Source organism: Mastomys coucha, chromosome X, assembly GCF_008632895.1.
Source record: "Mastomys coucha isolate ucsf_1 chromosome X, UCSF_Mcou_1, whole genome shotgun sequence".
NCBI classification, from domain to species: Eukaryota; Metazoa; Chordata; class Mammalia; order Rodentia; family Muridae; genus Mastomys; species Mastomys coucha.
In genome coordinates, this window is record NC_045030.1 from 95353277 (window position 1) to 95378984 (window position 25708).

The 25708-nt window shown below is 40.1% G+C and overlaps 1 protein-coding gene across 1 annotated transcript in view; it reads right to left on the bottom strand.

Moving 5' to 3' along the window:
* The window catches only part of LOC116088408 (vomeronasal type-2 receptor 116-like), a 75579-nt gene continuing 49871 nt past the window's right edge, over nt 1-25708 (bottom strand). The window contains 12 exon segments of the mRNA XM_031367474.1: nt 1-131; nt 507-652; nt 18304-18349; nt 18352-18369; nt 19323-19452; nt 19837-20049; nt 20866-20883; nt 21090-21256; nt 21259-21312; nt 21315-21385; nt 21419-21693; nt 22384-22675. Of these exon segments, the coding sequence (XP_031223334.1) occupies nt 1-131; nt 507-652; nt 18304-18349; nt 18352-18369; nt 19323-19452; nt 19837-20049; nt 20866-20883; nt 21090-21256; nt 21259-21312; nt 21315-21385; nt 21419-21693; nt 22384-22675 (1561 nt within the window).

Sequence of the window (25708 nt, forward strand, 5' to 3'; positions counted from 1 at the left end):
TCAACCTGCGCCATATTGCAAGGCTCCCGCCTTGGCCAGGCCATGGCCTCCCTGCTTGCACAAGGAAGGAGGACAATGCTCGAAAGCCCCTAGCTGCCATATTGACCAACGCAGACCACTTGTAAATACCACTAACACAAGACACAGACCCGTAACCACTCATCAGGACAAGGGCAGACACAAACCAACATGTAACATGGAGTTGAAAACTAGGAATTTCTCTTGAATAAGCCATAGAGAAAGTGAGATATCTCTCGGTTTCTCTGTGTCTCTGGGATAGCACTGAACCCCATTTTCTTTCTCTTTTTGATCTTCCTATACATATATTTTGTTTTGATTTTATATTTTACTATTTTTATGTACTTTTATTATTTATTTATGTCCTACCCTGCCCGCCTAAACGTAACTCTTTGCTACTGGACCACAGCCTGACTATTTCATGTCCTGACTGTTGCTACCAAACCACTAAGAGAGATAATCACTAGGCCACTGTAATCTCAACTTACCTGTGTAGGCAAACTTGTCATTTTCATCTCTGTCTCCTGAGAAGTTTCTCTGAGGTAGCAATGCTCTTTTAGTGCCCTCCTCATTTCCAGTTCCATCGTCATGGGACTGCCACACTGCCATGCTTACTCCTTTACTCAAGTAAAATCTGCAATATCGGGAGTAAAAGCCTGATTAAGGATAAGAGACATTATGACTTCATGTACTTCATGTGTCATCTCTGCCATCATTTCTTTGCCTATGCCTTGTTGACCTGACCAGGACCCGTTTCTCCCGCGGGTTGAGGGAGGCCCTGACTGGCTGGACTGCAGCACCACACACTAATGTTTCTTCTGGTATGGGAAAAATTAAGGTAACCAGAATGTGGGAAGGGTTTTTTTAAAAAATGAGACCAAGGCATGGTGTGCTTTCAGTCCTCCATCATTATTGAACTCTCTTTGTTACAAGCAGGTAGGTAGAGCAAAACCCCTCCCCCAAATTCAACAGCAACTCTTGGCCAAATCAGCATCTTCACCTTCAGTCTCTGGAAGTAGTACTTCCGGCATAACAGGAGCTTGGAGAGAGGAGTAGCTATTAGCAGGAGGTTGGATAGAGGTGTGGTTATTTGCAGGAGCCTAGAGAAAGGCATGGCTATATGTGGCAAGGCAAGGTATGAAAGAACCAGCCCTTAGCTGAAGGAGGGTAACACTGGCAGAATCATCTCTCTTATTCCTTGAATGCCTCTCATAACAAACTTCTTCAAAGAGTCTCCAACCTGCCATTTGAGGGCTCATGGTATGGTTTGTCCAAGCTTGTCCTTAAATTTGTTATGTATCCAAGGATGATCCTACAGATTCTCATGTCTGTGCCTTTCATCAACTGGAATTACAGCTGTGCACCATCATCTTCCTTTGTCTAACAGTGGACAAAAAATTCATTTTCTCTCTATGACAGGCAAGTAAGCACTCTACCAGATGAACATCTTTGGCTCAGTGACGTCTGTAAGTAAGACCAGGCCATGGTACTCAACTCCAGCTTTCATCTGCCTTACCCTGACAGTCTGAGATCTCTGAGTAGAAGGGGACCTGATTACTAATCCACCCAAGGAGGGGCTGGACCTGACTGTCAAAAGTCAGCTGCTGGACCCCAGAATTTTTATACAGCAGGCTCTGTTGGGTTCTAAAGGATGCCAGGTGTCCCTTGTGCTCAGCAGCACTGTTGCCACCTGCTGGCTTCTTAATCACAAGTCATGGTCTCTGTTCTTTGAACAGGAAGCCTGTGGCTTTAGTGTGCACACAGGACTTTTGCATATCATAGGACTGTGGGAAGTATCAGACTGCACTTGTGGAACCTGACTGATGCTATGTGTCCCCTGTCAAACCCACACACCCTAAAATAGGTATTATTTAAAAAATTATAACCCATGTTGGGCATGGGCATATATGCATCAAGTCTAGTCTTTGGGAGGGATAAGGTAGAAGCACATGGATATCATTGAGTTTTAAGCTGGCCTCATTTATATATCAAATTTTTGGACAGCAAAGTCCACATAGTGAAAACGTGTATCAAAAAAACAAACAAAAAGACCCCCAACAACAAAACAAAAAAATGCAGCCAAACCTACAAAAGTTGATGTATCAAACCACATACCAACCAATCAAAAACAGAAACAACGTTGATGGTGAACTTGGATGGTGTCCCTCATCATCATACCTGTTGTTGTCTTCTGCATTTCCCATACATGAGCCCAAAACGATTTGCATACACATGTACCAGCTCTCAGACACATATCATGCAAGGATCCTTTCACAGTTGATCTGCCACCACATATTTACCCAGTCTTCATCCTGACTAAACATGGCCTCCCTAAGACCAGGATCTAGGATTCTTCAAACTCAAGTTCCCAACAGTGTCTACAGCACTTAGACTCTGATTTTATACCCAACTGACTTATCCCATGAACGAGGAGGGAGAAAACCAGCTCAACCCTTCCTGTGTCTCTATGAATGATGCAATTCCAGAGACGTCCAACAGATTACACTTATTGGATGCTCTGTGGGCCCTGACCCAGCATATGACCTCCTGGAAGAAAACTCTCTCTTTCTTCACCATCCTTGTCACCACTTCCTTACACACACACACACACACACACACACACACATTGATCTCTCTTCCCTAGTGACAACACAGAGACCAAGTGTGGGTTCACAAAATAACTTACCCAGACTGGCACCAGAAGAGAGTGTAGATGCCAGAGATGGTGGTGGAAGGATGCTGTCTGGTGGTATAGACACTGTGTTCAGGTTGCGGCTTCAGCTTTACAATAGCACAGTTGCCTTACTGACATCTGACCTCATGTTTCTCCACTAGGAAGGTATCATTATATTAATCTCACTGCGAGGACTGTTAGACCTATATAAAAGAGAAATCCCTTCCTCAATAACAAAAATAAAAAACAAAATAAGCAACAACATACAAATAAAAACTAAAGTATTTATAGTCATATTTTTTATGTTAATCTGGAGAGAAAAATGGCTTCAAATACAAGTTGTTCATCACCAAGAAAGGGAACTAAAAGATCATCTTCCTCCATGACATCTCTGTTCTGTTAGTTTCACTTAACCTTGCTGTTGGTTTCAAGACAATGTCTCATGTATCCCAGGCTGGCCTAAATTCAAGAGGTAGTAAGAGTAGATTGCATTTCATTGGTTCTCAACCTGAGAAAAAATTTCCTCATATTGAGTGACTCAAGAATAAAATCATTTCATTGCTATTTCATGACTATGATTTCCCTACTATTATGATCATAATATAAATATCTGATATGCAGGATATTTGAAATTTGACTCCTGTGAAAGGGTGCTTCTAACATCCAGATGTGGTGACCCACAGGTTGAGAATGAGTACTCCAATTGATAATCTTCCCATCCCTACCTGTCGACAGTTGGTATTACAGGCTTGTTATCATGCCCAATTTCTTCTAGTACTTTTTCTTACTGATTAGTTTAGTCTAGGGAACACAGATTCCAAACAAGGGTAGCCAGGGCAGAAGCCAATGTCAGCTACCCACTTGGACCATAAAGTTCCCTTTTGGCAGATCAGAGGTCCAGTCTTGTTAATTGCATTCAACTGGGGTAAGCACCCATATGATGTTGAGAATGTTTGCTCTTTAGAAGTCATTGGTGTGTGCCAGGCTATGGCATTTCCATTGAACAAAGGAAACGGACCTTGGAAGAAAAAGGACCATTTGAGCAACTGAATTAAGGCTCCAGGTCAGCTGTAGTGACTGCAGAGTTGATGATGGAGGGACTCCTCAAGGTGATGGTGAGTGCTGTGGAAAGATGAGAAGTAAGCAGACCCTCCCTGGATGAAGGAGGTTTGGGTGAGTGTCACATCTTGTCTCCTCTGTAGGATAAGAGATGCTGAGCAGCTGTCAGATAGTCTTACACAGAGAGGGTAAGAAATACTTAAGGCTGAGCCTGGAGGGAACAAGCTCAAATGCACAGTCCCCAACTGTCCTTGATGAGTGTCTGTAGATTTTCATTAGGTCACAGATAACTAAGCCGAAGAAATACAATGATTTTTTTCACTTAAATGTATATAGCAAACAGATATGATTAGTTCATAGAGAGTTTGCTGTTTGGCTCTTAGAAACAAGGTTTGATCCCGAGTATACATATGAAGAGCCAGAAAAATCTTTATTTGTACCTGAAGAGTCAGAGGCAGACAGATCCCTGCGAGCCAACAGGCAAATGCTCTATGTGTCTACTCCTATATGGAACAGAACTGAGTGAGCTCTAATCCTAGCACATAGGAGGCAGAGAGAAGGATTGTCCCTGCTGTTCACTGGCCAGCCAACCTAGTCTTCATGGGAAACTGGAAGGCAGCGATAGAACAGGTCCCAAAACATTAGGTGGATGGCACTTTAGGCTTTCCTCTCACATCCACATGGATATACAAATGTACATACACACACACACACACACAGAGAGAGAGAGAGAGAGAGAGAGAGAGAGAGAAAGAGAGAGAGAGAAAGAGAGAGAGAAACAGAGACAGAGATAGAGACAGGTACAGAGAGACAGAGACAGACAGAAAGAGCCAGAGAAAGACAGAGAGAGAGACAGAGAGAGAAACACCCAAATACATACACACAGAAACACAGAGAAATACACCAAGATACACACAAAGAGACAGACACATAAACATATGAACACACACACTAGACACACACACACTTAAGAGACCCACATATTATACATGCGAATTGTTCCCAAAATGCATAACAGAAAAATACAATTTTAGCAGTATGTGTACACCTCAGTACGGGGAAGAATACCATTCCTTTGCTTTACAAATATCACTAAGGAGTATTTCCTTAACATTTACTTATTTGTGATTGTAGACCAGCAGTTCTCAACCAGTGCCCTTTTCCAACATCACCCCAATATGGATTGCATATCAGGTTTTTAATTGAGATTCATAACAGTAGAAAAATTAGTTATGAAGTACCAATGAAATACTTTTATGTGTGAGTGTACCCAGAACATGAAGAACTGTATAAAAAAATTGGAGCATTAATAATGTGGAGAAATACTGAGCTGGACACATGCATGCAACAGCTCCTTCCTCTTTCTGCCCAGAGTCCAGGCAACTGCGGTTTGAGATTACATCATGTCAACATAGCAGCTGTTGCCTGAACAGATAACAGTGCTTTAGGCATCCTATCATAGGTTGAATTTAGTAGAGTCAAGAGACTACACCTGGATGTGGTGGTACCGGTGCTAATATCCATACACAAGAGGCACGGGCAAGGAGAATTGCTGTGATTCAAGGTGAGATAGTTCTATGTAGTCAATATTAGGACAGCCAGGGCTACATGCTGAGACCACAAATAAAATAAATAAAAAATGAAAGAAATATAAAAGCAGAAGAAATAAAAAAGATATAAAGATATACCTAACTTAAAAGAAGTTTGGGGGGGGAGCCACAGAGCAAGGATATAAGAAACAATGCAGCAACACAGAGTCCCTGCTACTGTGCTGGAACATACAGTGACTACACTGGGCCTTAGTTAGGACTCTCCATCTGAGGGACTGCTATTAATTCTGCATCAGAGTGGCTGGAGGGATCAGAAAGAAGAAAAAGCAGCCCCATCATGAAAAGGTAGGCATTTTCTTATTAATTTTTTAATTACTGAAGGGGCTGATGAGAGAAGACAGATGTGTCCTGGGGAAGTATGAGGACAAATGAGGGACTATGGTGACTTTTGCCTGTTACAGTTAGACCAGAGGACACTAAAACATTCAGTGGCACTTACTATATATTCTAAGCTGAGATTGGAGCTGTGTGGAGATGCTGTATACTGGGACCAATTAGACCCCTGCCACAGGTCCAAAATAGTCAGCTACATGCTGGAGATGTTCGTCTAACTTGAGATCATGATTGAGGGTGGGCAGTACAGCAATTAGATTTGGAGCACTAAGGATGTATGCTATGGGGGAGGGCACAGGCTGAAGCCCATAGGAATTTCCTGAGGAACTACCAAACTGATTTCCAGAATGGTAGTACCAGCTTGCATTCCCACCAGCAATGAAGAATTGTTCCTCTTTCTCCATAACCTTGCCAGCATCTACTGTCACCTGAGTTTTTTATCTTAGCCATTTCTGACTGATGTGAGGTGGAATCTTAGAGTTGTTTTGATTTGCATTTCTCTGTTGACTAAGTATGTTGAACATTTCTTTAGGTGCTTCTTAGCCATTTGGTATTCCTCAGTTGAGAATTCTTTGTTTAGCTCTGTACCCCATTTTTAATAGGGTTATTTGGTTCTCTGGAGTCTAACTTCTTGAGTTTTTTTGTATATTTATTGGATATCAGCCCTCTATCAGATATAGGATTGGTAAAGATCTTTTCCCAATGTGTTGATTGCCATTTTGTCCTATTGACAGTGTCCTTTGCCTTTACAGCAGCTTCATAATTTTATGAGGTCTCACTTGTCAAGTCTTGATCTTACAGCATAAGCTATTAGTGTTCTGTTTTCCCCTGTGCCCATGTGGTCGAGGCTCTTCCCCACTTTCCTTTCTATTACTTTCAATGTATCTGGGGCTTTTTTTGTAGAGGTCCATGATCCACATGGACTTGAGCTTTGTACCAGGAAATAGGAATGGATTGATTTGCATTCTTCTACATGGTAACTGCCAGTTGAGCCAGCACTCTTTGTTGAAAATGCTGTCTTTTTTCCACTGGATGGATCCTTTGTCAAAGAACAAGTGGCCATAGGTCTGTGAGTTCATTTCTGGGTCTTCAATTCTTTTCCATTGATCCACCTGCCTGTCACTGTACCAACACCATGAAATTTTAATCACGAATACTCTGTAGTACAGCTTGAGATCAGGGATGGTGATTCCACCAGAAGTTCTTTCATTGTTGAGAATAGTTTTTTTGGTTTCATATGTTTTTGTTATTGTTATTGCTTTTTCCATCTCTGTACATAGCCCAAGTACAAGTGGATCAAGGACCTCCACATAAAACCACACATCTGTAGGGCTTCACGCTCCACACACTCTGAGACAGTGCTGGACACTGGGCACCTGTAACACTGGTGGGGAACAAAGCAGGGAGGGAAACCCAAATCTCCCCAGAGCTCAGGAGTTCAGCGTGGAACCCTACAGAACTGGCATGGGTGGACATTCTGCTGGGTTAAGCCTTGGAGACCCCTGCTCTGGAAGCAACAAACATGCCATCTCTGCTGAGGGCCTGGGTACTGCTAGGTACCACGGGAGAGCTGGAGTTCTGGAGCACTGGCTGGGGGGATGAGGGAAGCTGCCTGCATGCTCCACTCTGCTGGGTAGGGGTCTGGCTGTGGTAAATCACTATCCCAGTCCCTGAGGAGTGGAGGTGAGCAGCTGTGGGGAGACCCCAGGCCTTAAAGAGGCCAAGGATGACATGTTCTAACTCTTGGGCATTTCAGGCACCACTGGACATTGCAGAAGAGTTGTAAATGAGGCAGGGTCACAGGACAGCTCAGTCTATCCCTTGGCTGAAGGGAGAAAGGGAGCAGATGAGGGGAATCAGAGGCATCTGGTTGTTCCTATGTGAGTGAGTATGGGGCAAGAGTCCCTGATCCAGTCTTGCTTCAGCAAATACTGGGCCAGCATGATGAGTCTAGTTGAAAGGAGGCAAATGGTGGTCTTAAGGCATTTATTTTATGAAGGAGAGAGAAAAAAGTAAGAGAAGTAGTGGCTGGACATGGCCATGTGGGGAGAGGGAGAAAGGAGGAGGAGAGAGTAAAGATAAGAAGAGTAAGAAGCTAAGGGAAAAGAGAGAAGAGAGCTAGGAGGGACAAATAGTCCCTTATATAGTGGGCAGTGATACCTGTCTTCAGGCAACTATGGGGAGGGCATACCTGGCTGTGGTGTTTTGACTAGTGGTGGAGACCAGGCAGAATAATGGGAGCTTGGGGCATTGTCTACATGATAGGGATAGCACAGGATACTGGAGTGAGGGCTTGTGGTGTCCATCATCTATGTCTGGGGAACATGGTTTACTATCCTATCACTTGAAGAATTCTCTACTGGGTCACCAGAGCAAGCCTCACTCAACCTAGAGCACAGACTGCTTTTCACAGTCCAACATACACTGAAATTAAAAGAAGAGAAAGTGGGGAAGACCTTCAAACACATGAGCACAGAGGGAAATTTCCTGAACAGAACACCAATGACTTATGTTCTAAGTCAAAATTTTACAAATGGGATCTCATAAAATTGCAAAGCTTCTGAAGGCTAAGGATACTGTTAATAGGAAAAAACAGCAATCAACACATTGGGAAAAGATTTTTACTATTCCTATATCTGATAGAGGGCTAATATTCATTATATACAAAGAACACAAGAAGTTATAGTCCAGAGAAACAAATAACCTTATTTAAAAATGGGGTACAGAGCTAAACAAAGAATTCTCAACTGAGGAATAGTGAATGGCTGAGAAGCACTCAAAGAAATGTTCAACATCCTTAGTCATCATAGAAATGCAAATCAAAACAACCCTGAGATTCCACATCACATCAGTCAGAAGTGGCTAAGATAAAAAACTCAGGTGACAGTAGAAACTGTTGAGGATGTGGAGAAAGAGGAACACTGTTTCATTGCTTTTGGGATTACAAGCTGGTACAACCACTGTGGAAATCTGTTTGGTGGTTCCTTAGAAAATTGGACATAGTACTACCTGAATAACCAGGAGTACCAATCCTAGGCATATACCCAGAAGATGCTCCAACATGTAATAAGGACACATGATGCACTGTGTTCATAGCAGCCTTATTTATAGTAGCTAGAAGCTGGAAAGAACCCAGATGTCCCTCAACAGAGGAGTGGATATAGAAAATGTGGTATATTTACACAAAGGTGTATTACTCAACTATTAAAAATAATGAATTCATGAAATTCTTAGGCAAATGGATGGAACTAGAAAATATCATCCTGAGTGAAGTAACCAAATCACAAAAGAACACACATGGTATGTACTCACTAATATATGTATATTTGCCCAAATGTTGAGGATACACATGATGCAATTCACAGGCCACATGAAGCTCAAGAGGAAGGATGAGCAAATTCTGGCTGCTTCAGTCCTTCTCAGAAGGGAGAAAAATAGTCAAGGGAGGATATATGGAGACAATATATAAAACAGAGATGGAAAGGAAGGCCATCCAGAGACTGCCCCACCTGGGGATTCATCTCATATACAGACACCAAACCCAGACACAATTTCAAATGCCAAGAAATGCTTGCTGATAGAGGCCTGATATAGCAATCTCTTCAGAGGCTCTGTTAGAGCCTGACAAATACAAAGGTGGATGCTCATAACCAACCATTGAACTGAGCATGGGATCCACAATGGAGGAGTTAGAGAAAGGACTAAAAGAGTTGAAGGGCGTTTGCAACCCATAGGAGAAACAACAATCTCAACCAACCAGAATCTCCAGAGCTCCCAAGGACTAAACCACCAACCAAAGAGTACATATGGAAGGACCCATTGCTCCAGCTGCATATATAGCAGAGGATGGCCTTATTGGACCATTGGTCCATGTTGGTCACAGTTCCTTGGTAGAGGCTCTTTGTCCCATGAAGGATTGATGGCCCATTGTAGGGGAATGTGAGGGCAGGCAGGCAGGATTGGGGGCTAGGGAAACACCCTAATAGAAGCAAGGGAATAGAGTATGGGATAGGGGGTTTCTGGGAGGATACTTGGAAAGGAGGAATAGCATTTGAAATGAAAATAAATGAAATATCTAGAAAAAATGTTAAGAATCCCTGAATTTGAGACTAATCTTAGCACCTCTTTGAGGCCAGTCTGGGTTAAATGAAACTTTGTCTTCAAACCAACCAAAAAACAAAACAAAACTCCAAATGAACAGAGAGGTCATAGAGTAAGGTTGGCTGTTGGTTACCTTTTGGCTAGAGATAGAGACTCTGAAGATGATACTAGTTATCTTTCCAGATTTACATAGACATTTGTAACTATCAATACCTTAGTTTTTCTTTGTTCATTTGTTGTGTTTGTTTTTGAGAATAGGATCTCTGCTATGTAGATTTCACTGTCCTGCAACTTGCTCTGTAGACCAAGGCAGGCCTTAAATTCAGAGATGCCCCTGCAGCTGCTTCTTACAGAATGGAATGATGTCCTGCACCACCATACCTGGATACTAATACTTTTTTTTGTTTTTGTTTGGTTCATTAAGCTATATACACAACATTTGAGGAGGGAGGAGTTTCTCTGTTTCTGTGACCACAAATTCAATGATTCATGTAAGTAAATGCCTCTGGCCTTGGCTATCAGCAGAAGATGGAAGACTTCATACCAGAAGAGACTAGACTGAACACAGTTCCACACACTGGGCCTTTAGGACACAGTATAGAGTCTCTTTTTGGTGACTACCCTGGGACAGTGGTACAGGTAGGTACTAATGCTGAGGCTGGGCAGCAGATAAGGAAGAGGATGGTGTCTTCCTAGGGGAGAAAAAAAAGGAGTAAGATGGCAGCAGGGCAACAGTGCTACTGTAAAGCTGCATGAATACCAGCTACAGCCTGATCATCCTTGTCTACACCACCAGCCACCATCCTTCCACCACACTCTCTAGCATCTCCTTCATTCTCCCTAGGCATCAGACTGGATGAGTTACTTTGGGGACCCATGTTAGGTCTGTGTGTTGTCACTAAGGAAGAGAGATCACTGAGTGTCACTGAGGTGACAGAATAGAGAATAGTTGAAGTGCTTAATGTGGTTATCTGCCGGGTCAGTGCCCACAAAGACTGCAGTATGTGGTATTTTAGGGATGTCTCTGGTATGGGAGGGGGCATCCTAGAGAAATAGGAAGGGTTCAGCCTGTTCTTTCACTCCACTGTCATTGGACAAACCAATTGGTTATAAAATCAGAGAGTCTGAATGCTGTGGACACTGTCAGAATCTAGAGGCTGAACAGTTACTGAGCTTGGTCTGGGAGAGGATCAAGAGGTTAGACATTTGATGGCAAATCAGCATTGAAAGGGTCCTTGCATGACACACACCTGTATGCAGTTGTATGTATGTGCAAGCATGTGTGTGCTCATGTATATGAGGTTAGAAGTCTACCTCAGGCATTACTACTGTGGACATCATCAACAGGAATAGACACTTGGGATATTTTTGTTTGCAGGTTTTGTTCTTTGATTGGGTATTTGTTTGTTTCTCTATTTTCATTTTTTTTTCTTTTGATTTGTCTTTGAGAAAATATCTCAATGTATAGCCTTAGAAAACCAGGCTAGCCTCAAACTTACAAGGACCCACTTTCCTTTGTCTCTGTCTCCCAAATACTAGCCTTGAACGTATGTATCACCATGACTAGTCCGATATAGGTTTTTAATTGTTCAAATTTTATTTAATATTTATTCTGTGCATGATAGGGTAGCCATGTGCTTCTGAAGTCTGGGTTTCTACATTGCAGTCTGACACACCTCAGGGTCACATGGTTCACAAAAGCTTTCTGTGTGCATGCCAAAACCACAGGTTGCATTTCCACAGAAAATACCCCACCCCTGAGAAAGCATTATGGTTACAAGGAAGAGTCACTGCTATTGGTAAAGCAGGATGACACTCAAGGAGATAGATTCAGACCGGAAGGAACCTATGTCACTGGCTAGACAGTTGTTCCTGTGTCCTTGGATCCTGGGGGACCCAGTTACTCTGGGTGACTGGGTAGATATTGTGGCCTCCTCACATGTGACCCTGGGCATGTAAAAGAACCTGGAAGTAGAACATCCTCTGGGTGCTGTAAGCGTGGGTGCAGAGCCAGGGCCCAAGGTCTGCTCAGGGCACAGGTTCAGACCAGAAAAAATCCATGACTTTGGCAGGGTGGGGATTCCTGCATCCCTGGTTCCTTGCAGACCCAGTTGTCCTGGGTTTTAAGGCACATGTTGTGACCTCTCCTGTGATCTTGGGCATTTCAAAGCACCTGGGATTCAGCATCCTAATTATTGTAGGAGTGGATACAGAGCCATCTTCCCAGGTCTGCACTTGATGTACGTTCAAACTACTGTGATCATGGGTATTTCATTTCAGGACCTGGAGTATGAGGTGGCTTCTGGGTGTCTGATATTTGTGCTAGAATCTGTGCTCATCAAGTCCTCTGTGAGAAATGCATACCTGTCTACCTAGATTGGTATTGAAGGCTTTACTTCCCTTTGTTAAAATGGCATATGAAATTTCAGCCTGTCTCTGCCCCTTCCCCACAAGCAGGGTGCTTGCCTCCAGGGAGTGCTCCAACCCAGGGACTCAGGAAGGAAGGCTCCGATGAGTGAATATTAGCCCAGAATATTGGAATACACAAACTACAAACCACAAGAAACTCAAGAAGATGGAAGACCGAAGTGTGGATACTTTGTTCCTTCTTAAAAGGGGGAAAATACCCATGGAAGGAGTTGCAGAGACAAACTATGGAGCAGAGACTGAAGGAAGGACAATCCAGAGAATGCTCCACCTGGCAATCCTTCCCATATTCAATCATCAAATCCAGACACTATTGTGGATGCCAGCAAGTATCCTTATTACATGTTGGAGCATCTTCTGGGTATATGCCCTGGAGTGGTAAGAGGGATTCTCTGGTAGTACAATGTCCAATTTCTGGAGGAATCGCCAAACTGATTTTCAGAGTGGTTGTACCAGCTTGCAATTCCACCAGCAATGAAGGAGTGTTCCTCTTTCTCCACAACCTTGCCAGCATCTGCTGTCACCTGAGTTTTATATCCTAGCCATTCTGACTGGTGTGAGGTGAAATCTCAGAGTTGTTTTGATTTGCATTTTCCTGATGACTAAGGATGTTGAACATTTCTTTAGGTGCTTCTCAGCCATTAGGTATTCATCAGTTGAGAATACTTTGTTTAGCACTGTACCTCATTTTTAAAGAGTTTTGCACTTTTATGAAGTCCCATTGTCGATTAACTGAATTACTCAACTATTAAGAAATAAGCACATCATGAATTTTGCAGGCAAGTGCATAAGACTAGAAAATAAATCCTGAATGTGGTAACACAAACCAAAATGAACATGCATGATATGCACTCACTCATAAGAGGGTATTAGCCATGGAGTATAGAATAACAATTCTACTAACCACAGTCCCAAAGAAACAAAATAGCAAGAAAATCTCATATGACTACACTTGAATATTTCTCAGAAAATGAGATAAAATATTGTAGGTGGATGGATGGAGGTAACTGAGTGGAAAAGGGGGTGAGTAGGGGAATAGAGTTGGGAGTCAGGTGCAAGGAAATTAAAGAAATAGAAATAAGGGGGGATCTCTAGGGCTGTTAGACACTGGAATGGTGGGGAGATCCCAGGTAGTCTAGACAAAAACTCTGAGACTCTTAGCAGTGCTGGATATAGAGCCCAAAGTGGACATGTTCTGTAGCCAGGCAGGATTCTCAGTGGAGGGATAAAGGCAGCAAACTACCCACAAAATCATTGCACCAAAATGTATCCTGGCACTGAGAGGTTCGGGATCAAGGATGGAGCAGGGACAAGGACAAATCAATGACTATCATAAACTGAGATCAATACCATGGGTAAGAACAAATCCCTGACACCATTAACAATACTCTGCTATGCTTTCAGACTGGAGCCTAGCATAACTGTCCTCTGAGACGCTCAATCCAGCAGAGGATGGAAACAGATTCAGAGACCCACACCTAAACATGAGAAGGAGCTCAGGGAATATTGTGAAAGAGTTATAGGCAGGAATATTGGATCAGAAGAGGATAGGGATTTCATAGGAAGAGCTAATTAACTTGGACCATTGAGGGCTCTCAGAGACTGAACCACTGAACAAAGACCAAATCCACCCAAACATATGTAGCAGATATGCAGCTTGGTATTCATATGGGTCCTCCATCAACTGGAAAAACCAATATTCTATTTTTTCAAAACATTTTTTATTTATTATTAGATATTTTCAATTTTTTATTAGATATTTTCTTTATTTATATGTCATATGATTTCTCCTTTCCCAGTCTCCCCTCCAAAAACCAACCAACCAAACAAACGAACAAATACAACAGGAACAAACCCCTGTTGCCCCCCACATGCTTGCCACCCCAACCTCTATTGGCTCTGGCATTCCCCTACACTGGAGCACAGAACCTTCACCTGGCCAAGGGCCTTTCTTCCCATGGATGATCAACTTTACAATCCTCTACTATACACATACTGCCAGAACAATCAGTCCTACCATGTATAGTTCTAGGTGGTGGGTGTGTCCCTGGGAGCTCTGAGGTTACTAGTTGGTTCATATTGTTGTTCATGCTAAGGGGCTTCAAACCCTTCAGCTTCTTTGGTCCTTTCTCTAACTCCTTCATTGGGGACCCAGTACTCAGTTCAATGGATGGCTGTGAGCCTCTACATCTATATTAGTCAGGTACTGTCAGAGCATCTCAGGAGATAGCTATATTAGCCTGGCTTGTCCTTCCTTCAGTCTCTGCTCAATAGTTAGTCTCTGCAACTCCTTCTATGGGTATTTTGTTTCCCCTCTTAAGAAGGAATGTAATGTCCACATTCTGGTCTTCCTTCTTGAATTTCTTGTGGTTTGTGGGTTGTTCTTCCTGTATTCCGAACTTCTGGGCTAACAACCATTTATCAGAGAGTGCATACCATATGTGTTCTTTTGTGATAGGCTTACCTCACTCAGGATGATATTCTCCAGGTACATCCATTTCCCTAAGAATTTTATAAGTTCATTGTTTTTAATAGCTGAGTAGTACTCCATTGTGTAGATGTACCACCACTTCTGTATCCATTCCTCTGTTGAGGGACATCTGGGTTGTTTCCAGGTTCTGGCTATTATAAATAAGGCTGCTATGAACATGGTGGAGCATGTGTCCTTATTACATGTTGGAGCATCTTCTGGGTATATGCCCAGGAGTGGTATATCTGGGTCCTCCGGTAGAACTATGTCTAATTTCTGGAGGAACCGACAAACTAATTTCCAGAGTGGTTGTACCAGCTTGCAATCCCACCAGCAATGAAGGAGTGTTCCTTTTTCTTCACAACCTCTCCAGCATCTGCTGTCACCTGAGTTGTTTATCCTAGCATTCTGACTGGTGTGAGGTGGAATCTCAGGGTGGTTTTGATTTGCATTTCCATGATGACTTAGGATGTTAAAGATTTCTTTAGGTGCTTCTCAGACATTTGGTATCCATCAGTTGAGAATTCTTTGTTTAGCTCTGTACCCCATTTTTAATAGGGCTATTTGGTTCTCTGGTGTCTAACTTCTTCAGTTGTTTGTATACATTGGATATTAGCCCTCTATCAGATATAGGAATGGTAAAGAACTTTTCCCAATTTGTTGGTTGCTGTTTTGTCCTATTGACAGTGTCTTTTGCATTACAGAAGCTTCGTAACTTTATGAGGTCCCATTTGTAAATTCTTTATCTTAGAGCATTTTTACTATATTAATCCTGCCAATCCATGAGCATGGGAGATCTTTCCATCTTCTGAGATCTTCTTCAATTTCCTTCTTCAGAGACTTGAAGTTCTTGTCAAACAGATCTTTTGCTTGCTTAGTTAGAGTTGCACCAAGGTGTTTTATATTATTTGCAACTATTGTGAAGGGTGTTGTTTCCCTAATTTTTTTCTCTGCCTGTTTATCCTTTGTGTAGAGGAAGGTCTCTGATTTGCTTGAATTAATTTTATATCCAGATACTTTGCTGAAGTTGCTTATCTAGCTTAGGAGCTCTCTGGTGGTATTCTTGGGGTCACTTAAGTATACTATCATATCATCAGCAAATAGCGATAATTTGACTTCTTCCTTTCCAATTCGTATCCCTTTGACCTCCTTTTGTTGTCTAATTGCTCTGGCTAGGACTTCAAGTACAATATTGAATAGGTAGGGAGAGAGTAGGCAGCCTTGTCTAGTCCCTGATTGCTTCAAGTTTCTCTCCATTTAGTTTTATGTTGGCTACTGGTTTGCTGTATATTGATTTTACTATGGTTAAGTATGGGACTTGAATTCCTGATCTTTCCAAGACTTTTGTTGGAAGCCAAGCACTCTCCCGCTTGGCTGATTAAGTGACCCTTCCTCTGGCGGAGAAACCCAGAGCCTGGAGACTTGGGAACTAAGCACTTTCCTCCCTGGGAAACTGCTAACCTTTGCCCTGGTGGAGAGGCCTGGAGTCATTTTCCCAGAGACAGCATCCCAAGATAAGGCCCAAGGTGTCTCGGGTTCCCTTAGCATCTGTCTAGATGGCCATCCCTTCTTCTTTGTCTTAGCCCAAATCCCCTCAGCCCCTCCCTATTTCCTCTTTCTGTACCCTTTTATTTTTGCACCTGGGCATCATTACACAGACCTTGACAATGATTTGCTTGGTCTCGTTTGCTTTTCTCGTCCATTTTCCTTTTCAGGCTCGGTCCCCCTCGAACCCACGTAATAACTTGATCCCGCAGGTTGGGATAGACTTTTATCATGAAGGGATGTTGAATTTTGTCAAATGCTTTCTCATCATCTAATGAGATGATCATATGGTTTTTTTCTTTGAGTTTGTTTATGTAGTGAATTACATTGATGGATTTCTGTACATTGAACCATCCCTGCATCCCTGGGATGAAGCTTACTTGATCATGGTGGATGATCGTTTTAATGTGTTCTTTGATTAGGTTTGCATGAATTTTACTGAGTATTTTTCCATCGATATTCATAAGGGAAATTGGTCTAAAGTTTTCTTTCTTCGTTAGATCTTTATGTGGTTTAGGAATTAGAGTAATTGCAGCTTCATGGAACGAATTGGGTAGAGTGCCTTCAGTTTCTATTTTGTTGAATAGTTTGAAGAGTATTGGTATTAGGTCTTCTTTGAAGGTTTGATGAAACTCTGCACTAAACCCATCTGGTCCTGGGCTTTTTTTTTGGTTGGGAGACTATTAATGACTGTTTCTATTTCCTTAGCAGATATGGGACTGTTTAGATTGTTGATCTGATCTTGATTTAACTTTGGTACCTGGTATCTGTCTAGAAAATTGTCCATTTCATCCAGGTTTTCCAGTTTTGTTGAGTATAAGCTTTTGTAGTAGGATCTCATGATTTTCTGGATTTCCTCAGTGTCTGTTGTTATATCTCCCTTTTCATTTCTGATCTTTTTAATTAGGAAACTTTCTCTGTGCCCTCTAGTTAGTCTGGCTAAAGGTTTATCTATTTTGTTGACTTTCTCAAAGAACCAACTCCTGGTTTGGTTTATTCTTTGTATAGTTCTTTTTTTTTTTTCTATTTGGTTGATTTCAGCCCTGAGTTTGATTATTTCCTGCCTTTGGCTCCTCTTGGGTGAATTTGCTTCTTTTTGTTCTAGCTAATTCCTCATTACTCTTAGCCAGTGCTTTTGTCATTTTCTGAAATATTTTCTGTTAGTAAATACATGACAAAATATATTCCAAGAAGAATATTTGACAATTAGTAACTAATTGTTTGCATTTTCCTCAACACTATATCTCCTGCAATAAGATTTTTTTAGTTGACTCTAGTTACTTCTGTATGTGCAAGGCATCCTGAATATCACTACATTGTATGTCTATATTCATTGTGCTCATTCAGTGTTTTTAGGCTGTGATATTAGTGAAAACATGACTGAGTAGCTCTGATTTTACTAGGAGACATGACCTGACAGCATACTTTCCAATTCTCTGGCTCTACTGAATTTCCCTCACAATTTGCAAAATATTTTCTGGGCCTTAGGTGGGAAAATTGTTTTGTATATGCATCTGCTGTAACTGGGCTTCAAAACTCTCCATTTTAGTTGTTCTGGATTTCTGTAAGGATGTTATTCATTCAGTTAATCTTATATGGACTGAGCATTTAGTATGGAGGAATATGTATTTATATACATATTAATGTTTTTGTGCTACATCAAATAATGAGAATCGAGGCCACAAGTTTGAAATATGATAAAAATTTAAAATATAAAATGATTACAATATAAACTTTAACATTAAATACATAATTTTAATAGTACATTTATTTCAAATCACAATATAGGGATTAGTATGTCACAGTGGAAAATTCACATCATCAAGAGTCTGAAGAAGGTGCTTATGTTGCATCTAATTAAGAAAAGAGATTATAAACAAACACACAAAGAAATCTTACCTCAAATGTTGTAAGGAAACATTCATAATAGCAACAAATACCAGTGACCACACTCTGAGAATATAGGTTACCTTAAATACTGTGTTCACGTATGATGGAGCTTTTATGTTGTTTTTCTAATAGTAACAAAATGAATTAATATAAAAAACAACACTGTTTAAAATTACATTACAGGAAAAATGATGCAGAGGGTTCGATCTGTGTTGGCATACCTTTCACACATTGATCAATATCTGGTAAGAAATGCAATGTGACATGACACTACAACTTCAATGACTTTCACTTTTGTACACTCCCAACCTGATTCTTGCTCATTCTGAAATGTACACCCACTAATATTCTATGCATAGAAGGAAACTAATAACAGGGTTCTTCTTTCAAGATTATATCCAATTAATGATATCTTTTGGTCATCTTATGTCCTGGTTCAAACCTAGTTGTGCATCTCAACATATTTTCTTACCTACTTATTTGAACTACAGATATGAGGGAACAGGATTTTACAGGGGAAGCAATTTATGCCATATATTGTTGAATGTGTGACATGAATTTATTAGTATCCATGATGTTAGCATTAAGTATTTTGTCTTCATGTAGGTCTATGCCACAAATGTGTATGCTGCCCATGTTGGTCTAAATATAGTGTCAAAACCATTGGCCTTGAGTTACAGAGAGTTGCAAGCCATCATAGTACTGCTGGATCTCACACCCATTTCCAAAATCTGGGAAGCTGCTTCTCTTTACTAAACCATCACTGCAGTGCCTGAATTAATTAAGACAAATCTACTGTCTATTAATATCATATCTACTTCAGGATCTGTTCTGGGCATTATAAAGTTTACTGTGTGACAGATTAATGGTTTTAATATGATGTTAATATAGCCCAAAAGGTCTGAGCAAGATGACATAGACATATGTACATAAAATCCACTTGTTAAATTCTCTGGAAGAAGTTATTCTTAGACTCTTTTCACAACAAATATTAACAGAATTAAATATGGATGGCAATCAAATAAAGCCCCTAAATGTAGCCTATAACAAGGAGCTATGTTGTTGATGTTGACTATAACTGTTAATTATGAAGACTAAATCTTAAGAATGTAATCTGTGTACTTCTCTTTTGGATAATGTTAACTTCAGTATATGGATTAAAAACAGTGGTGAGTACCTCAACTTTAATGCACACACTTGCCTGTTCCATTGGAAATTTCATTTTCTGGGCATAGGACACAATCAAAACAGCAAGTAGGTTTTCCTTCCTGAGGAGATTTCCTGAATCCAGGATGACAACTTTCACTGCACACAGAGATAGGAACCTGAGGATATTAGCGAAGTAAAGACATATAAGAATTAATGTAGTAACTTAATTATATGACAGTATTGGAAAATAATGCATTTGATATTATGCATGATTATATGTGCCTATAAATATACATTATCAAATGGCTTATGAACATTATTTTCATATTCATCTATATATTTACATATATATAGTTTTAAAGTCATGCATAATATTAGTAAGAATGTAATAATTCTTGGCAATAATAAACATATGAAAAATACTGGAACCTGGAAAGTGAGTTTGTAAGTTTGGCAGTGAAGTCATCTTTTTATTTATGAGGAGACATGAGGCTCACCAAAAGGTTTTTTTTCATGGTTTTTACTTGTGTTCTTACAGAATAGTGAATGATACCACTCACCTCTTGCTCCATTCCTATGCTCCACTCTATCCTGTCCTCAGAAATTGACAATTGTTGACCAGGTGGATAATATGGAAAAAATGTTCCTATTTTCACTTTATATGCAAGACCTTGTGGAAAATCCCAGAGGTTCATAATGTCATAATCTATATGAAATTCCTCTGAAGGATTCAAAATTATTCGATCTCCACCAGGATTCATGAATTTAATATTCTTTAGCGTGGAGTTCAGCGAAGGGAGATTTATGATTCATAATGTAATTTTTATTGTTAAGATAAAAGTCTGAACTATGTTACATTTGCATGTTCACTGAAGCCAACAAAAAAATGAAATAGCATTACACCCATATGATTGATAAATGTGTATACTTACATTGAATAAAAATCATAAGTACCATAATACTATGTTAACAAAATATTGAGATAAATCTCATACTCTTCATGTATCTTAATAATTTTCAGTATTGATGAGCAAAGTTTATGATATGTGGACTTTTTGCATATGAGATTGATAGTCTATAGGCAACTGTTTTTGAGTTATCAGGGTCTAGGATATTTTGGATTCTGAGCATGTCTATGAGATTTTGTAATTTGTGTTAACTGAGATGTGAATATCCATCCTGAGTTTAAGAAGACTCATTTCATAATCTTTGCATAGACTCAATATACTAAAGAAAAGCAGTTGAGCAAAAGCATACTCATAGCTACTTGCTCTTGACAATGGAAATTCATGTACAAGGTTCCTTAAAATTCTGTCAAATTGAGTATCTCCTGATGCTGGTCTATAATCTCTTATTGGGAGCAAAATATTCCATTTCTCAGATTTTATGAGAGCAAATGACACAAATCTAAGAAAGTATCTATAGTTGACCCAGATTCAAGACATGGTTTAAGAATATTTGACTTGGTGGAACTGTACAGTCTTTGGAACCTCAAAATAGGATGTCACTCTTTTTCAAATGAAAGAAAGATAAGAAGAGATCCAGTTCTTACTGTTGAGAACCTTAGAAGGGAATGAGACTGACAGTACCTTTAACAAAACCTTTAGCTTCTTGGTGTTTATTTCTATGAGATTGGCAAGTTGATTCTAAATTTCACCCAGGTATAGATTTTCCTTCCAGTAACTAAAACAGTCCAGAAAACATTTCTTCTAAAAAGAACCCTTATGTATTTGTTTAGAGTACTTGTGGGCCATTTTTAAGAAGTTACATTGGTAACACTATACAAGATAAAAAAAAGAAAAAGAAACCTTACCTTTAAAGGGGGAAAGTTCATTGTTCCTCCATTTTTTATTCCTCTTACATCGACTTTTTCAATAAGTATCTTATGGATGGTGTGGGCCACAGCATACACAGCATTGTATACATGGTAACTGCCAACACTTATGTCTATGTCAAAGTGGTACCAAGGTACCACTTTGCACCTCTAGATGAACAATTTTTTAATGATTGACAGTTAGCTTTAGATATTGCACAAAGTACGTCTCCCACAGTCTTGCAAGAAAAATGACATCAGGGTATTTGGAAGGGTTCACTGTCTTTGCAAACTCTTTTCCTGGGTTTCTCACAATTCAAGTAGGGTACTCATAAATGTTTTCTGCAATTATCATGTTGTTATTTGAGATAAATTCCATGAAGGCTACACAGACTGTGTTTCTTTCCATTTCTGGAATCAAGTCTATGACAAAGCTAACACCATTCTCATCCTCTGAAATGATCAGCCCCACCCAATTCTTTCCGAAATGGACAAACAATGAGAACATGCCTAAGGCCAAAGAAGATTCTTTGGCAGCCATCTAATATAAAAAAGGAAACATCACAGAGTTATTCATACTTGATTCAAAAGGTCCAATGCTCAGCTGTAAAAATGAAAACAGGATTAGATATTAATGGGGAGGTTCTGAAAATCACAGAATGATTTCATATAAAACAGGAACTTAAAGTTTAGGAAGTCAAATTTGTATTGAATATCAACTCTAGTACTGGGATATGATTCTGGAAAATGAGTTGAAATAGCCGCTTCTATTGTAAACACATGTGTTGATCTTAAGGACTCTATGTATATTTCCAATAGAAGAAATGTGAATATAGTAATAAATCACAGAGTATGTAGTTTGACAGTCAATTCACTGTTTCTTTGTGTACATAAAAGGGTGTGTGTATCCAGATTTCTACAGTGCATACAGCATATGAATGCATGTGAAGGCTAAAAGAGGACCTCTGGTGTTCTCTACATTTCAAATATTCCTCTTGAGGTTGGGTTTCTCTTCATCTCTGGGCTTCATGCCTTTTGATGTTGATAGAAGATAAGAAGCCACAGGGATTATCTTGTGTCTGCTTTGCTACTGTGAGGATATATGTGAGACTGGCATCTGAACTTTTATCCTTCTGATTGCACAGAAACCATTCTTGACTCTTGAGCCACCTTCCAGCCCTATATTGTAATTTTGAAATGTACAATGAATCGTACCCCTTAAGATTTTTCATGGTACCAAAATTATGAAATCAAATGAAAATATTTTTCTTTCTTCCCATCCATATACTCTCACCTGTGGATATTTATAAAGACCCAAAAATATGCCAATTAAGGAAGAAATTTCCCATGTTGTTGCTGTGATTGCAGCCACAGATTTTTCCTCTGCTTTGCAGGTATAGTTCGGAATGAGTCTGTTCTGCCCTGTGAGCCAACTGAGCAAATTATGTACTATTTCTTGGTCCAAGGTCCCAGCATTGTAAATATTATATCCTAGTGTCATATTAGGTAAAAGAGTGGGGTTCCTGTTGATCTCTTCTATGGCAAAACTTAAGGCCATCGCAAATTGGTAGTTGTTTGGGGTGAGCCTGTGTAGAAGACATAGGGATCATTACAGAATAATCTCAAATAACCATTGGGGGTTTAATCTGTTTTCATTTACTATCATGTACTGAATGAATGCAACCCCATTCTCCAACACACATACACCTTAAATGTTCAAACTTCATCTTCATTCCTGAGATTGTTCAGGTGTCAGTAGCATTCTTCTGCCATCATGTTTAACAGCTCATATAGGGACTAATAACCTTTCTAAATATTTGAGCATAGAGGAAGAAGTCTCCTTTACTTTAATGAAACTACCAGGAACTACATGTTCATCTTTAACATGAGATGTCTATCTGCTATAAACCTGAAAAATATATTTTGTGTGCTTTGAGGGATGGGGAGTGTGTAGGTTGTGGAAAAGCAGACTGAATCACTACATACTAGGATGACCTAATGAAAGCCAAAGTGAAAGAACAATAGCTCTATGCCCTTGTCCAAGGTTCCAATTGTCAAGGCCTGTCTATGGTTGGAGACAGTAGTATGCATTAGTTACCATTGAGGGTTCTGACCTATATTTTGTGCCCCTTATACTTCTTGTCTGCATCAATGTTTCTTTTTCATATTCTATAATTGTATAACATTAAGATCTAAATAGTTACTTTGGTGCTTTTTTTTTTTTTAGAAAGTTGCTCATTTGGTTCACAGTTATTTATTTTTATGTATTTCTTTATCCTACATGTATTTCATTGGTATCTAGTATATATCCTCATCTCATCTATCTTTTTCTCTAACTATATACCTATCTATACATATATGCTTAAATATAAAAAATTTAATCTGCACAGTTATATACTATTTCTTGTATGCATTATTCAGAACATTATAAGCATTTAACATACTAACACATACAAGAAAAAAAGCCATGATACCTTAGGAAGATAAAATACAGCACAGGTGAATAAGAAATGCTGAGTGCAGGAGGCATAGACTTCCCCAGGTAGGAGAATACTGATTAGTCTGTCAATATCAAATGCTTAGATCAGAAAAATGTTAAAATATAAAAGCCTATATAATTTTTAATATTTGTATACCTTAATTGTCATGGTACAGTTTTGTGTCTTCATGAGAAAATGTCCTCTTTGCTCATTCTGTGTTTTGTATGTTGTCCATTGCACAAGTAGGGACTTAGTTGTTAATTCTGTCATTTCCAATTAAGACATTTTCCTTCATGGCCATGAACAATGTTGCATTTCCCTGGGTGTCTAATTATCATTTTTAAATGTTTTCCTTAGTAGATTTACCCAATATGAAACATAAAGATTTGGTTTATCATCATTTCCTCTACACAAAAACTACATTGGCTTGTGAATACCTTTTCCATTGAATGGTGCAAGACTCGATATTTTCATTTCTTTCTTTCTCAGTAAATATATGGACCACCATGCTTTGAAATTCTTGATAATCAAGTTACAAATCACTACTTGTTAAACTTATGTTGACCCCCTCCCAAACTCCATCTTCACCTAGGAGTGACGAGGTGGATCTGCAACCCTCTCTGCCCTTTCCCTGCAAGGAGAGACCCTGCCTTCAGGGAGTGCTTTAATCCAGGGATTCAGGTGGGACCAGCCAGGTGGCACAGGCCTCACAAGTCACAGGGCAGTGTGGTTAGGATCCTTTCTACCTCAGACCAGGAAATCACGAGTAAAGAGGAAACAAAAAAAAAACCCTTAAGGAATTACAGGAAAACACAAACAAACAGGGGAAGGAATTGAGCAAGCCATCCAGGACCTAAAAATGGAAGAAGAAACAATTAAGAAATCACAAAGAGAGACAACTCTGGAGTTAGAAATCTTAGGAAAGAAATCAGGAAATATAGATGCAAGTATCACCAACAGAATACAAGAGATAGAAGAGAGAATCTCAGGGACAGAAGACACCATAAAAAAAAACATTGACACAACAGTCAGAGAAAATGCAAAATGCAAAAACTTCCTAACCCAAACATCCAGGAAATCCAGGACACAATGAGAAGACCAAACCTAAGGATTGTAGGTTGAGAAAGAGTGAAGACCTCCAACTTAAAGGACCAGTAAATATCTTCAACAAAATTATAGAAGAAAACTTCCCTACCTATAGAAAGCGATCCCCATGAACATACAAGAAGCCTATAGAACTCCAAATAGACTGGACCAGAAAAGAAATTACTCCCGCCACTTCATAGTCAAAACACCAAATGCGACAGGAACTCCACCAGCCCAGTGACTCGGGTTCCTTCCAGTCTGTCTGGGCTGGGGTCCAGAGCAGACCTTGGGCGCAAGACCGCAGCCAGTCCCACAACACCCAGAGGAATGTCCACTCCCAGGCACTCTGACACACCCAGGATCAGAGGTGAGCAGGAACCAACATCTGTCCCAACACTGGGAGTAACTAGGAAGGCGGGACCAGGCACACAGGAAGTCCGCCAGCCCAGTGACTCCAGTTCCTTCTGGTCTGTCTGGGTCTGACTGGGTTAGTGTTCTGAGCAGACCTTGGGCACAAGCTCTGCAGTCAGTCCCACAACTCACAGAGAAAGCCACACTCCCAGGTGATTTAACAAGCCCAGGATCCCAGGATCCCAGAATCACAGGATCACAGAGTCAGCTTGATTCTGAGGAGTTCTGACACAACCAGGATCCCAGGAAGGACAGGCTCCATGCTGGGGGGCAAGAGTAAGAAAATAAACAACACAAACCAAGAGTACGTGCCATCATCAGAACCCAATTCTCCCACCATAGCAAGTCCTGGACACAACATTACACTGGAAAAGCAAGATTCAGATATAACATCACTTATCCTGATGATGATACAGGACATTAAGAAACACATAAATAGCACCCTCAAAGAAATACAGAAGAACACAGGTAAAGAGCTAGAAGCTCTTAAAGAGGAAACACAAAAATCCCTTAAAGAACTACAGGAAAACACAATCAAACAGGTGAAGGAAATGGGCAAAACCATTCAGAACCTAAAATGGAAATAGAAACAATAAAGAAATCAGAAAGAGAGACAACCCTGGAGATACAAACCCTAGGAAA